Source organism: Gouania willdenowi, chromosome 17, assembly GCF_900634775.1.
Source record: "Gouania willdenowi chromosome 17, fGouWil2.1, whole genome shotgun sequence".
NCBI classification, from domain to species: Eukaryota; Metazoa; Chordata; class Actinopteri; order Blenniiformes; family Gobiesocidae; genus Gouania; species Gouania willdenowi.
In genome coordinates, this window is record NC_041060.1 from 2,645,837 (window position 1) to 2,662,389 (window position 16,553).

The 16,553-nt window shown below is 36.2% G+C and overlaps 1 protein-coding gene across 1 annotated transcript in view; it reads left to right on the forward strand.

Annotated features, from left to right (window-relative positions):
* The first annotated feature begins 1,284 nt into the window (after window positions 1-1,284).
* hs2st1a (heparan sulfate 2-O-sulfotransferase 1a) overlaps window positions 1,285-16,553 on the forward strand; it is a 29,557-nt gene continuing 14,288 nt past the window's right edge. Inside the window, exons 1-2 of the mRNA XM_028472902.1 lie at window positions 1,285-1,457; window positions 1,633-1,806. Coding sequence (XP_028328703.1) covers window positions 1,683-1,806 — 124 coding nt within the window. The 5' untranslated portion in view covers window positions 1,285-1,457; window positions 1,633-1,682. The remainder of the gene's footprint in view (window positions 1,458-1,632; window positions 1,807-16,553) is intronic.

Here is a 16,553-nt window from a genome sequence, read left to right on the forward strand (position 1 = left end):
CCTTTATTGCAAAAGAAGACGCGATCTTCCTGTGCCTGACTTTAATACATTAAAAGGGATTAGTTCTTGACTTTATGTTAACAAAAAGTAAAACACTTCATAAGTAAAATATGTTTACACCAACAATCTTTAACATTACTCAATATTCGTATAATATTATTTCCAATTATTATTTAACTCAGGCATCCACAGCAGTCAACCCGTGATTTTTTTTTGTTTCGTCTCCACGGTTTCGGCATCACTTTTGGTGCGTTCAAATGCCGTCAGAATATTTCTTTAAATCAGAAATCACGCTCACAAAACACTAAGTTCGAGCCCATAGATCTAAAACAACGTGAGATAAAACACACATACACACAACACAGAAAATAAAAGCAAATAAAGGCAATAAACTGAAAAAAATACAAACAAAAACGGTGTGAATTGTATCTACATAATTTATTATTATTATTATTATTATTATTATTATTATTATTATTATTATTATTATTATTATTATTATTATTATTATAACTAAAGTGGAATAAATCATAACCAGACTTAAATGAATTGTCACAGCACCACTTTTGAAAATAAATCTAAAATGAATGATCAAACTTAATAGGAAAAAAAATGTTTTACAGAATTTTAAATGGTACTTCCTTTGCCTTTAAAGTCATCGAAAAACTTTGATCATTATTATGTTACTCATACAATATAATACCATGTTTATACAATACAATTATATTGTTTATCAGAATCAGAAATGTTTTATTGGCCATGTACCGTTTTAAGGACAGTACAAGGAATTTGACTTGGTGTACCATATGATTGTATTGTTCTTACATTATAATATCATGTTTGTACAATATCATTATATGGTTTATCAATATGATTGTATTGCTCATACAATATAATTGTATTATTTGTACAATATAATATCATGTTTGTATAATAAGATTATAATGTTTGTACAATACAATATCATGTTTGTGCAGTCTGATTATATTATTCATACAATATGTTTATATTGTTGGTGCAATGTGATTCAAAATATATTCTCTCCTGTGGAAGCTCTTCCGTAATTCAGCAACTCAATGATGAGCAATTTGAAAATAATAATAACCCATAGTGATTTTCCGAGAAGCCCTGAACGCAGCGCTGAGGCGGAAGCGCGCCCCCTGCTGGCTGCGTCACAATGTGCACGTGTGTGAACGGTCCAATCCGGGCCTGAGCTGACACCAGAGTGGACCAATGGGGAGGCGGCGCTCTGCCCGTGGACTGGTCTGTCGTCGTCCAATGATCGCAGCGTTTAGTGACGGAGAAGCGGAGCGGACAGACACAGACAGACGGACGGACGGAGAGACAGAGCTGCACCGGAGCAGCAGCAGCAGCAGCAGCGGACACATTTACCAACACTGACCGCTCTGTGGAGACCCCCGTACGGCTGAGGCCAGGATGAACACACCGTTACTGAGGTGAGATAAGCACATGGATCACAGCCCACTCCACATATATGTAGTCTCTTTGTAACGTCGTGTGTGTGTGTGTGTGTGTGTGTGTGTGTGTGTGTGTGTGTGTGTGTGTGTGTGTGTGTGTGTGTGTGTGTGTGTGTGTGTGTGTGTGTGTGTGTGTGTGTGTGTGTGTGTCCAGTGCCTCCACCTCCGACCATGGACTGAGCCACTCTCTCTCTGGATGATTTGATGGGGCTGCTCAGAATCATGATGCCGCCCAAGTTGCAGCTTCTTGCGCTGCTGGCGTTCATAGTGGCCATGTTTTTCCTGGAGAACCGGATCCAGAAGCTGGAGGAGTCCCGGGGAAAGCTCGGTAAGTTGGACTCGTCCATCCATCCTTGCATCCATCCTTGTTCTCGGGGAGCGTGCGTGTGCAGTGCTTTGTGGATGGAGGCTGAAACATGTGGAGGACCAGGATCAGGAATGTGTTTGTGCTGCTTTTGTCCTTTTCTATTTATTTTGATCTCTTTGGAGACTCTTTGGGTCTATTCAGCGTCCCCAGGTTGTCCTCTAACCACAGATTGATTGTTTTGAAGTCGATAATAAAACACAGGTGTGTGTTTGGATGCTCCATTGTGCAGTAACCTGCTGTAAAGATGGATGAACAACATGTGTCCTCTGCTGCTGCAGCAGCAGCTTCATCAGGTAAAGGTGGTGGCGTTGCTTCAGGGTGTTTTTATTTTATTTTATTGCAGACTGTGTTCAGGACCAGGGGGTGTACTCAGCTCCCACTGGGTTTTTACATCTCCTGAAGGCGAATGCGTTCGTAAAAACTGGGAGCATTGTTTTTCTACACATTTTAGTTCAGGGGCCAAATACAGAGCAGTTTGATCTCACGTGAGACACAGATTTTCATGCAGGAAAATGAGTAATTTCAACATTATTGTGCCCTAGTTAGTTTACATCACTTCTACGTTTACATAAAACTCAAAATATGTAGGAAACTGACCGTATCCAAGCAATAAGTTTTAAATTCTAGTCCCAAAACGATCTGCACGTTAAAATTTACTAGATTTTGTGACCAATTTCTATTTAATTGAGTGAAATATTTTGTCGTAATTTAAGGAAAAATGAAGGATTTTGTAAGAATTTTCCCAAAACATGCATGTGAGGATATATATTTGTGTCAGAATGTAATTTCTGCTTGATACATTTCTGTTTGTGGAAGTGAATTCTGTGTTTTCTGTCACTCGATGTGTTTTGTTCACTGGGTGCTTTCACACCCGTTAGTCCAGTAGACTGGTTCCATTAGATCCTCAACTAGTTCGGTTCTCATTCACACCAGTGTTTTTGCAAAGGAACCAACTGCTATAAATGAACTATGAAAATTGCAAGTATTTCAGCGTTTTTGTGGGTGCTCGACAGTTGAGCACTACTGTGGTCATAATTTTTATCAGACACTGTACCTCCTCTTTAAAACACATTTGCGACCCAGATTCATCGCTCGTTAGCTTCAAACCAAACTCGTGTGAAGAAATGAAGTTAGCGCTTCCCAAAATACACTGTGCGGCGTGCTACGGAGGCTACGTAGCGCACTGAACTCCGCTTGGAACCGTACCGAGACTACTATCTGGAGGTGGTCTCGGTACGGTTCTTTAGTTCGAACCAAATCAAATTGGTCCACTTTCACACCAGCCCAAACAAACCGAATTTACAGGTGCGCCGAACTCGAGTCTACTTCAAGTGGACCAGATAGTGCTGGTGTGAAAGCACCCGAGTCACTGTAGAAATCATTTTAATAAACTGTTTACTCCTAGCTGCCCCCTAGGGGCCATATTACCTAGCATCCACATCAACTTATAGGACGTATAAAAGAATGTGGGCATTGATGAGTAAATAGTTTAAAATGTTTTTGTATGTTAATTAAGTATAAATGATCCATTTCTTGTAATTTGCTGGCCTTTTCTGGTGCTCAAACCCACTGGGAATTGTCTGCTGCCTCCCAAAACTTCAAAATTTCCTCAATTCTATTTCCTTTTTCCCATTTCAGCATCAGTTCCCCTGTTTCAATGACTCTACTGGCTATTAAACTTCCTGAAATGGTACCAAACATGCTAAATACAGAGATAATAGACTCAACTACTGTTATTAATGCTCTATTTAGATTCTTCATATGACTTACAGAAGCTGAGGTTAGGGTTACGCTGAAATCAGGTGAGGTTACATTGCAGGAATGTCTGTTTGTTACACTAGTTAGACACGTTTATGGGGAAAAATAATGGAATGTGAAACATGAGGGTTTAGTTTAGTCAGTGTCATAGAGATATCAGCAAAATTTGACATTTGTCCATTTGCTACACATTCATTCACCTGTTTTCTATGGGAATATATCGTGAAAATGTCTCATATAATATGCATAATAATAATGACAACAGTAATTAGGCAAGACCTGTATTCTGCAATTAAAAATTGAAAAAATTGGCAGAAATAACGACCTGTATCTGGATTTGGTAATAAGTTTGTTCTTTTTGCTAATTAAATAGAAAGTTTTAATGCAGGAACAACAGAAGACCAATCTTGACCTTAAATATGACCTTGAGCGCAGGTCAAGGTCACACATTGAAAGGAAATGTTGTTCAATGGTACCAGTCTGAGCACTGGATCTCAATTTGTGGCCAAGTTCTAGGGAAAAAAGTATTTTTTTTTTGTTTTGGTTGAGCTTTGTTGTACTGAGAGTGTTGAGATCTCACTTTGTTCACTTTTCTGAAGAGTTCTTTGAACTTAAATGTGACCTTGAGCGAAGGTCAAGGTCACACATTGAAACTGAATGTTATAGGGAGAAAAGTTTTTCTGATCTTTTTACTGGTAGGTTGAAGTGAATAAAATACTCCACTTACGATAAATATTCGTAGGGGGAGATGACATACATGTGATTAGTGCTGCATTAATAACCTATGGAGGAGACCCAGGACAAAGGAGTTGCGGAAGTAAAATAATAAAAAGAACTCTAACGAGGAGAATGTATTTGGCAAATTTCAAAGACAAGAAAAACACAAAAAAATACTCCGCAAACCCATAGTACTAACAAACATGCAAAACGACAACAGATATACACAAAAAAAAATTGTGAATGCAAAATGACACACAAACAAATACACAATATGACTCTAAAAAACACATATTTTACAGGAAAAATACACAAAAGGACAAGAGAAATGCATAAAATGCTTTACAACGAGCAAGACAACAACAAACATACACAGAATGACAGAAAAACACACAAAACGACTATTAAAAGTCTTTGTTCTTTCTTGTATTAATGCTCAGGTCGCTCATTATTCTAAATGCTGACATGAATGTTGATCACGTGACCCTCCGATCAAACAAACACATTTTTTTCTGTGATAAAAGTTGCCTACATATCTTGATTCTCGATATATTGCCCAGGCCTAGTGCTAAACTTGTACTTTTTTACTTTCGATGCAACAGGAAAGTTGAACGTGAAGTCCTTAAAATTGACATTTGACCCATTCACGTAGTGGGTGAGAAAATAAAAGCACTTTTGCATCGTTCAACCATCAGTCAGTCCCTCCTTGTTTCAGACTCATGTTAACGTGACCTTTGGCTGTTCATTGGACCTAATATTAGATTATTCACTGACAACGATCATCATTGCTCTGCAGGAGGAAACTATTCCAGGCCTGATTGTAAACGACACGCTTCACGTTCAGTTGGAACAATCACGAGTGGAACTGTGAGACGGCTAAATTGGTCTGTGACATGGTTTACTGCCATCGTAGAGGCTGTATTTTACACCCAATGAAAGGCCAAAGCCTGCAGGGCACACACACACACACACACACTGTGGCTAAGTGCTGAAACAGAACCTGAGAGGCCTTTCCCCCCTCCTGACTTGCCCACCATGAGAATCTGTCGACTTGGCAGAAAGCGTTCTGATGGATGACGGGTCTGAGCAGACGAGCTCTCAATAATTCGCTGCGTTGCCAAAATATTTGTGACTGAGGTTTTACAAGACGCGGACACGCTCCCACGTCCCCACGCCCCCCTGCTGGGGACAGGAAGGAGCAGCGGGGGGCATCGGGTGTCTTCCATGTTAAATTAATACACTTGGATCGGAGGTGGGCAACTGGTGGCACGTGGGCCACATGCGGCCCCTTGGTCCATTTTTGTGCTGTCTCCAAAATAAATGCCCAAAAAGATTAAAGAAATATCTAAAACTACAACAGGAACCACTTAAATAGACAAAAACAATTACACAGTGACCACACAAGAACACAAAAGGATTAAAAACGTTACAAAAATGACACTGGACATACACAAAGACAACAGACACACAAAATTATTTCATAAACACACAAAAGGAGAACAAATATACCTAAAATTACTGGAGAAAAAAAGTGTCCAGACATATATATATATAAAAATAAATGTAAAACAAAAACTACATTAAAATGACAAAAAAATTACACAAAGTAACCATACAAAAACACAAATGGGTTAAAAACTTCAAAATGACAACAATTCATAAATACAATAAGACAAGAGTTAGTGTTACTGTGTTTTTATTGTAATTTTTTATATTGTCATCCCATTTTTTGTGTTTCTTGTTGTCATTTTGTGTGTTTATTAATTTTTTTGTCTTTGCTGTTATTTTTGTTGATATTTTGTATATTTTACACTCCTTTTTGTGATTTTTATTTTTTTTCTTGTTCCATTTTTTTTACATTTTTGTCATTTTATGTATTTTTCTCTTATTTTTATGTTTTTGTTGTTGCTGGTTTTTGCAGTCAAATTGGGCATTTACCTTTTGGGCCACACAAATTTAAGCCGAGGGCCACATTTGGCCCCCGGGCCAGCAGTTTTCGTCCTTGCAATACTATAATAATAATTGTAGCTTTGTGAATGCATGAGGTTTCCTCTTGTTGTGTGAGCCTGAATCAATCTGCTGGGTGAATTTATTATTTGCGTTAAAGTGGTCTTTGCTGTGTTCCATGAGCTCACAGTCTGTGATTGATGGAAACATTAAACACATCATCACTAAACCTGGGCTTTAAGTCAATCATACGTTACATTAGGAGGATTTACACTGTTTACACTGGGAGTTATGGCTTATTTGGAGCATTGTAAATGGAAACATTGTCTATAAAACTGTCACTTCCTGCTAAAGAAGGAACAGAAAAAGAAGAAAAGGGCTCTTGGAGTGCGTCGGCCTTGCGCTGCATCATCATCATCATCATCATGTCTCCAGCAGAACAGGAGGCGTTTTATGTGCTGGCCGTTATTCAGCCTGATTAAAAGAATTCAATTTCCATCTGTTGTGTGTCGATACTCGGCTGCAGACACAGACGGCCTTGTGATGAGCTCTAAGTGAGGAAGAGGAGGATGAGGAGGAGCTGTTGAATGCAGAGGAAGCGGCTGCGTTCGCTTCATTGTCAGCGTGTTTGCCCAGATGATGCAAGACTTTAAAGCAGTCGTTTGTAGATGGCAACAGACCGTCAGCGTTTGAATTCACTCAGATTATCAGTCATGCCACACATGGTTTACTCTGCTGCTGAGGGAATTCATTGTAGGGACGACTTTGGTCAAACATTGCTGCTTGTATTTTGTATATTTTTCTATACTTTTGGTTTTTTTTTGTTATTTTATGTGTTTTGGGGGGAATTGTTTTTTATTTTTTTTATGTTTTGTGTGTTTTCACTGTCATTTTATAACATTTTCTGTATATTTTTTTAATGTTTTGTGTGTTTATATTGTCATTTTATATATATTTCTTTTCATTTTGGGCCTGTCCTATAGGCTAGATTCCCTGTTTTTGCTCTAACGTCCAGGATTTATTCGGTGTATGCTGGATTACGACGCTGGCTAACGTTTTACTGGGCTAAATTCTCCAGAATCTGAAGCGTGCGTGTCAAACTTCAGGCCTGTGGTCCAAATCCGGCCTATCAAAGCGTCCGATCGGTCCTACTGAAGCTCTTTGCAGTTTCATTGGCCACGTTTACACTGGGGCTTTAATTCCTCTTTAAATCAGAATAAAAGTTAAATCCTCTTTAAACTGATCATGTAAACACTTAATTCCTAATGCTAATTTAATTCCAAGTCAAACTTAAATCAGAATTAGGTGGCTGGTTTATTCCGATTTTAATTCCGAATTAAATATTTCCTCTTTCTTGTAAACACTTAATTCCGCTTTAAGTTAACTTCAGTCGTTCTGCGCGTGCGCGACTTCTCGTGATGACGCGCTGATGACGACATACTCCAAGACGGTCACCCAGACTAGAGCCGAGACAGATATAATGAAGAGTGGATGGATGGAAGTATAAACATGCAGACATTTACATGGACACACACACTTTACACACATGGACGTAGGTAAACAGAACGCCTTCATTAGGACATGAAGCACCAGAGCATCACTATTGATACAAGTACATTTCTTCTGTATAGTGAAGGTAGAACAGCTGTTGCTGCACTATCTCTCTTCTACTGCGTGCGGCAAAGTGAAACCGTGCGTTATTGTTCAGCTGCTGCTTCAAAACTACAACAAAAATAAAAGAGAAAACAGTTCTCATGTGGTCTTCTATGTTGAAGCTGAAAATAAAAGGTTTGTGGTGTGTTTTTCCTGATAGACGTGAATACTTCATGTTCGCCCCCCTGTCCAATCAGAGCCTTCCCAGCCCCCAGACCTAAACTAGAATTAACTAAAGCCGAATAAACCGGTTTTCCATGTAATCCTCAATTCGAAATTACTATTTCAATGTAAACACAAAGCAGAACACTTTAATTCCGAATGATTTAATTCGGAATAACTCATTCCGACTTAAAAAACATCATGTAACCGTGGCCAATGATCAATAGGTACAAACGAGCTGAGCCAATCCCGTGTCTTTCCTGGTGAAACTGACGACTTCTGCTTTAGTTTAAACCTTCATCAGCTAATGAAGAGCATCTCACTGCTAAGGTTGGGGATGGGATGGGCGGGGCTTGATAAATGGCTGAACACGGTGGTGTCTGTATTGTTAGCAGTGAGCTTTGATTAGAGGAGGTGATTAATGTCCCCCTGGTTCACACTTTGTCTATAAAATGTGTTCCCGCTGAGTCGTACATCTAACGGCAGGCGGAGCAGGATGAGGGACTATAGCTAATGGGGCCGTTACGGACGCTTTGACACCCTCTGTGCTCCCACTCATCAGTCCCCTCACACGGCTTCCCCCCCCCCCTCTGGGCATCCTCTCCATGTTTTCCTGAGTCACTGTTCTTAGGAGGTGTTGGTTTGCTGAACGCCACAAATAGAGCGGGAAAAGAAATATCAAGTGGCACCAACGGCCTGCAGGACAAATTATAGTGACGACTGATAGCTGGGCACATGTGATTCTTTAATGAAAGCCATGCATCATGTAGAGCACTCAGGGAAAACAGTTAGCATCGATCCTAAACGCTAATTAAACTTTAATTCAGGAATTATCTGTTCTTTGCTCCGCACATGTGTAAAGACGTCTGACTGTAGCTGTCGTTTGCGTTTCCTTTTCTCTTCTCTTGAAGTGATTACGTAGCCAGATAATTTGTGAAATGTCCAATTAAGTTTGGAGGCCAAAGTAAACGCACAAACTTACTCCAAAATACATAAAGAAATGACAGAAAAATACGTATAAGGACAACAGAAATGCACTAACGTAACAAAAAAACATGCAAAACGATAATGAAAATACACAGAACGATAACAAGAATACATAAAATGACAGAAAGATATGTAAAACGACAATAAAAATACACAAAACAACAGAAAAATTCCCCCCAAAACAGACAAAATTACACAGATGTACAGAAACATTCACAAATATAACAGAAAAAGATACAAAATCACAATGAAATGCGTAGAAAGACAAAAGTACATAAAATGAAAGAAAAATATATGAAAAATGATAATAAAAAAAATGTAAAATACATAGAACAATAACAAATATACATAAAATGACAGAAGGAAATATAAAAAACATACTAAAAAACATAAAAAAAAACTAAATTATTTCCCCAAAAGACACAAAATAACAAAAGTAAACAGAAGTACAGAAAAACATACAACAAAAAAACACAAATATAACAGAAAAACATATAAAACGACAATGAAAATTCATAAAAAACAACAAAAATGCATAAAATGACAGAAAGATATATAACAGGACAATAAAAACACACACAAAACAATATCAAAAATAAAATAATTCCCCCCAAAACACACAAAATAACAAAAGATGTACAGAAAAACACATACGACAAAAAAATACACAAATTTATCACAGAAAACATACAACATAATGAAACTTTATTGAACAATAACAAAAATACAGAAAATTATATAAAAAATAACAATAGAAACGCACAAACATCAAAAATACACAAAATGACACCCAAAACACACAAAATAACAAAAACACACAGAAGTAGAAAAAAACATATACAAGGACAACAGAAAATACACAAATTTAATAGAAAAACACACTAAACATTGAAAGTACATAGAACAATAACAAATATGCATAAAAAAGTATAAAAAAACATACAAAGCATCAAAAATAGAAAAAATTACCCCAAAAAACTGACTGATTTTCTATGATAACAACCTTTATTTAGCAACATTTTAGAGTTAATAGTTGTAAACGACTTCAGCACTGAGCGGTTATCAAAGGACAAGCGAACCTTTTCTTTATCGTTCAAAAGAAACGAGCAGATAAAATAAACCTGCAGCAATTTTGCAGTCGATTTCATCAGAGCGTTGAGGGAAACTTGAGGAACTCCGTCCGTTTACTTCCTCATCATCCTTTTAACGAGCTCAGCTCTTCCTCTTCCTCTTCCTCATCATCATCAGCCTTTTGTTCAACTTTGACCCAATTAGCAGCAGTAAACTTCTTTTCTTCTTCTTCTTCTTCTTCTTTTCTTCTTCTCTTCTTCTTCTTCTTCTTTTTCTTCTTCTTCTTCTTCTTCTTCTTCTTCTTCTTCTTCTTCTTCTTCTTCTTCTTCTTCTTCTTCTTCTTCTTCTTCTCTTCTTCTTCTTCTTCTTCTTCTTCTTCTTCTTCTTCTTCTTCTTCTTCTTCTTCTTCTTCTTCTTCTTCTTCTTCTTCTTCTTCTTCTTCTTCTTCTTCTTCCTTGACCTTCTCTCAAGGTCATATTTAAGGTCAAGGTCAGTCTCCTGTTTTTCCTGCATTATTTCTTTCTATTTAATTAGTAAAAAGAACAAACTTGTTAACAAATCCAGATACAGGTCGTTATTTCTGCCAATTATTTCAAATTGCTAAATACGTATTCGCCTTGTGAATACAGGTCTTGTTCAGTGTAAACGCACCTTTGGGGGTACGTGTTGCCCTAGGGGTTCACAGAAACATTTGTCTGTTTATTCTTTTGCGTTATCATGTTTTTTTTACACGAACACAGATTTTTTTTCCTCATCCATCAATAATAATTTGTGTCAGAACTCTTTCAAATCCACCAAAAGGTGAAGTTCAAATTCTAAAACCAGTAAAACATCAGAAATAAATGAGTAAAAAGGCCTAAATTCAAAGTTAATGTTAACGAGACACAGGGAAAAGCTTAGACGAGCCTGCAGATACAAATAAATAATGTATAACATGAGTTGTGATAGGAAATAAAGGGCACATGGGGCAATAAAGTTTGGGAAACACTGCTTTAGACTAACTTTGTGGGAATACATTATGGATGTTTCAACATAAAGCGAGGTGTGAGGTGTGTGCAAACGTCGCCGTCCTCGTCCCTTAAACCTTTTCTAGAAACGCTGAAGGTTATGGCTTCAAAGGATGGGTTGATATTATATAAAATCCCTTTAGATGGAATATTTATGCTATGTAATCCTGTGGGATTATAAAAGTGTAATCAGGCCAGGATTGAGAGTCATAAATCTATATGCGCTGGGCAGTGTGTGTGTGTGTGTGTGTGTGTAACAGTACGTTATCAGATTCTACCTCCGTCATTCACTTCCTTTTAACTTCAATGTGACTCTGGTGGCATCATGCTAACCATCATTGCATTGCTCATTAGTGTTGTGTGCAACTTTTACCAAAGACTGAACAAAAGCCGCTTGTTTACAGGTGGTTGAGGGCCAAGTTTGGTGGATTACTCCTTTGAGTAAGACTGCAAGCAGGTTTTACTTTCATTTAACGATCAGAGTTCAAACTGTATGTGGATGTTAGCGCTGAAGCAGCGAAATGTATTAGCACTTTGATTTTTGTCTGTGTTGCAGCTTGTGTCAAAAACTAACATAAAAATCAAATGAAAATTCCCCCTTAAACAGACAAAAGTACACAGATGTGCAGAAAAATACACAAATATAACAGAAAAAATACAAAATGACAATGAAAATATGTAGAAAAACAACAAAAGTACATAAAATGAAAGAAAAAAATATATAAAAAATGATAATAAAAAATCAACAATACACAAACTGACCTCCAAAACACACAAAATAACAAAAATACACAAATTTGACAGACAAAGCAGCAATGAAAATACATAGAACAATAACAAATATACTTAAAATGAAATATAAAAACATACTAAACAAGCTGTATGTGGATGTTAGCGCCGAAGCAGTTAAATGTATGAATACTTTGATTTTTGTCTGTGTTTCAGCTTGTGTCAAAAACTAACAGTAACTTCTTAATGCATCTTCTTTGGTATGTTTGCATTAAAAATGAAAATACTGAAAATATAAGACTCCCTTATATAAGTTTAAATAATAATTTAAAATACTTTAAATACATATATATATATATATATATATATATATATATATATATATATATATATACACTCCAGACATGTTAAATTCAACAAAAATATACAAATGAAGCAGCAAAGAACATAAAATGACAGGAAAAAAATAATAAAATGTACAAAATATAACAAAACAGAAATACACAAAAAATACATAAAACTACGACCAAAAATACAGAAAATGACTTAAAATGAATCCACAAGAACACCAAAAGACTAAATATTATACAAAATGTAAGAAGAAATAATGTAATGACACCGGATATAAGAATTACAACAAAAACACACAAAAGGAGAACAAAAATACACAAAATGACTACAAAAACATACAAAAGGAACAACAAAATGACGAGAAAAAAACAAAAATGACTCCAGACATACAATAATATGAAAAACACACAAAATGACTCCAAAACAATGAAAATGACACAAAAATGATTCCTAAAACTCTCTAAATGACAGGAAAAACACAAACTCTTTGTTACTGCTCAGATTGGTCATTATTCTAAATGCTGACATGAACATTTATAATGTGGTCCTCAGATCAGATACAAGCACATTTTTGTGGCCCCTGGGCCTCAAAGGAGGAATGTGTCATTTCTTTATTAGAGTTTCAAACCCTGTGTTCACAATGATTTCTGTGTCTCACAGTCGGGCTCTGATGATGAACGCTGCTCTCTGATGAATTCCCACATTACTGTAGAACCCCACTGTGCAGATAGTTATTATAATGAGATTCTTTAAATAAGGAAAGCAGCTCAACGGTAGGAAATATAAAATCAGCAGGAGCCGAGCGTCACTGCAGGGCGTGTGTTTCCAGGTGGGACGTTCACCTCACCTGTCCTTACCACTCATCATTAAATCTATCAATAGCCGTAATCGCGCTCAGTCTCATAAAGTGTGCAGTTTTCTCCCCAGACTCCCATCCATGCATTATTAATCATCATCATCATCGTGGGTTTGTATCTGGGGCTGGAGCTTGAAACCAGATCTGTGCCGTTATGCAAACATTGTTTGTTGTTGTGTGAGGATTAAATGGACTTCTTTTCCATTTCCTGTCTGCTCATCTCACTGCAGTGTTTCTAAGATGAAAAAAACGTCTTCTTTTCTTCTGAAAAATGCATTTGAAAGCATCACACTTGACACGTCGCGCACTCCTTTTGGCTCTGAACATTTTTGGCTGATTCCCTCTCCTTAGTCACAGACAATCGCCCTGATTGCCAGTGACATAACGAGATCTGTTCCGATCAATCGCTGGGCCCATCCCTCCCCTCTTCCTCCACAAACTGTCACACCCTTCTTACTAAAGGAGACACGGGAATGATGGGATCTGCCATCTGTGTAAATTGCTCCATAATCTCAGATGTTTACTGATGGAGGACGCTCTCTCTGTTTATTGGTTCACCATGGTGTTGGATGCTTCCATTTCACCTAGGACATATTAGGGAGAAAAACACTCAAAATGAAGCAAAAACATACAAATGGAGAAAAAAACACACAAAATGACGCAAAAACGTACAAAAGGAGAAAAAAAATGCAAAATTATGACAAAAACAGAAAAAAACATACACAAAATGACAACAAACATGTACAAAAAGAGAAAAAAGACACAAAATGATGACAAAAATGTACAAAAGGAGAAGAAAAATACACAAAATGACAAACTTACAAAAGGAGAGAAAAAATACACAAAATGACGACAAAAACGTACAAAGGGAAAATAAAAATACACATTAAATGACAGGAAAAAACCAAAATGACTCTAGACTTACAAAATGATTATAAAAATACATAAAATGAAAATAAAGAAAATTAAACAAAAATTACATAAAACTACAACAAAAAATACAGAAAATGACATAAAATGACACAGAAATGACAACAAAAGCACACAAGGAGAACAAAAATACACAATAAATGACAGGAAAAAAAGTAAATGACTAGACTTACAAAATGATTATAAAAATACATAAAATAAAAACAGAAATACAGAAAATGACTGAAAAAATACATAAAACTACAACAAAAAACTAAAAATTATGTAAAATGAATCCACAAGAACACAAATGGACTAAATATTTTACAAAAGGAGAGAAAAGAGAAATAATAATAAACACTGGACACAAAAATTGGGACAAAAACACACAAAAGAACAAAAAAAAACACCAAAAAAATACAAAAGGAAGAAAAAAAAACATTAAATGACAGGAAAAATGACTCTAGACTTACAAAATGATTACAAAAATACATATAATGAAAACACAAATAAACAAAATGACAATAAAATTACAGAAAACTTACAGAAAATGACATGAAAAATAAAAGGAATCCACAAGAACACAGAGGGATGAAATATTTTTACAAATATGAAATCATTTAATGAAATGACACCTGCCATCTGTGTAAATTGCTTTATAATCTCGTCTGTTTGTTTACTGATGGAACAGCAGACAGGATGGACGCACTCTCTGTTTCTCCCAAGACGTGATTGGTTCACCTGTCAGACGCCGTTCGATAGCACGTAGGACATATTGGACATATTAGGGAGAGAAAACGCCATGTCGAACCAGGGTGATTATCGTCTTCATCCGTCCCCGGATTGTAATCATTAGTCGTTAGTCTGGATCTGGAGACGTCGCGCTGCAATCGGACTCCGAGATAAAAACGAGCAACTGATGGCTGAAGGCTTTTAGTGAGACATCGTGTTTTATCTCTGGTTCAATTAGAGAAGATGCTTCGTTCCCAGCAAAAAGCTTCATTTCCAAAGAGGAACTCGTGGTTACATTAGCAGCTAATGAAAAGATGAAATAGGAAAATCTGATTTTTTTTTTTTTAAAGCTTTTCCAATATGTGCATCCATCCTCTGATTTTACGATAACCCTAACCCTAAAACGGACAGAAAATGAGGAAAGTGCATTATCTTAACATTATTTTCATTATGATTTTTATCAAAGTAAAATCAAGCAAAAATGCCAATCTGACGTGTGCAATGTTTTGGGAAAATATCGCACAAGTACGTGCACTTTTTGTTAATGGGTGGGCGGAGTCAAAATGACAACAAAAACATACAAAAGGAGAAAAAAACACACAAAATGACGAAAAAAAACGTATAAGAGGAGAAGAAAAATACATAAAATGACAACAAAAACGTACAAAAAGAGAAAAAAAACCCAAAATGAAGGCAAAAACGTAGAAAAGGAGAAAAAAATACACAAAATGACAACAAAAACATACAAAAGGAGAAAAAATACACAAAATGACAACAAAAACATACAAAAGGAGAAAAAATACACAAAATGGTGACATAAACGTACAAAAGGAGAAAAGAATACACAAATCGCACCATGTTCTTCACTTTAAATCAATTAGAATTGTAATTGAGTTCAGATAATTGACTTTGTAATTGTATTTGCCATGAAAATTTTATAAAAATTGTCCATTATATGTTAACGCATAAAAGGGGAACCATACAGTTCTACACATACAGTATGTAGTTAATAATTATTAAAATATGTTTCATATTAAGCTTTCCCACACTTTACCATTTAAAAAAATATATAAATCTAGGGGTGTACTGATGCCCACACCAAAAATATGAAAACCTATATTTTCATTGATTAGGAAGCCTAACAAGGTAATCAATAGATAGGAAATAAATTAGATGATAGATATGTGTTTTTAGTGTATTTCAGAGGTGATTTAGGACCCGTTAGCATTTGAGATGCTAACAGAAAGCTAACACATTAGGTTCGTTATTCCAGGGTTGCATTGTTGGAATGTCAGTGTGTTAAATATTTTCACATATTTTTGAATGATTTATTCTTTGAACCATCGATAATAATTTATACAATTGCAATTTTATTGAGGTTAGTACTCACTCGTAGCCTATGCAATGTTGCTAATCATTTGCATAATCAATTATTTTGGTTTTTGGCTTTTGGTCTGGTGTTTTCTCATTTTTGGTTTTTGGTTTTGGCCAAGAATTTTCATTTCATTTCATCTCCAGCACATATTTGACACAGAATTGACATTTCTGTCATGTCATGACATGTCTTTCTGCACAGTATTGAGTCAGAGAAATCAGACGCACTAGATATTTATATGATTATAACTGTGTTCTATTGATCTGAGGTCACATGATCAACATTCATGTCAGCATTTAGAATAATGACCAATCTGAGCGTTAATACGGGAAACAACAGATAGTTTTTTATTGTGATTGTGTGTGTTTTTCTGTCATTTTGTGTATGTTTGTTGTCGTCTTGCTCGTTGTGAGGCATTTTGTGTATTTTTGTTGTAAAATAAATGTTTTTTTTG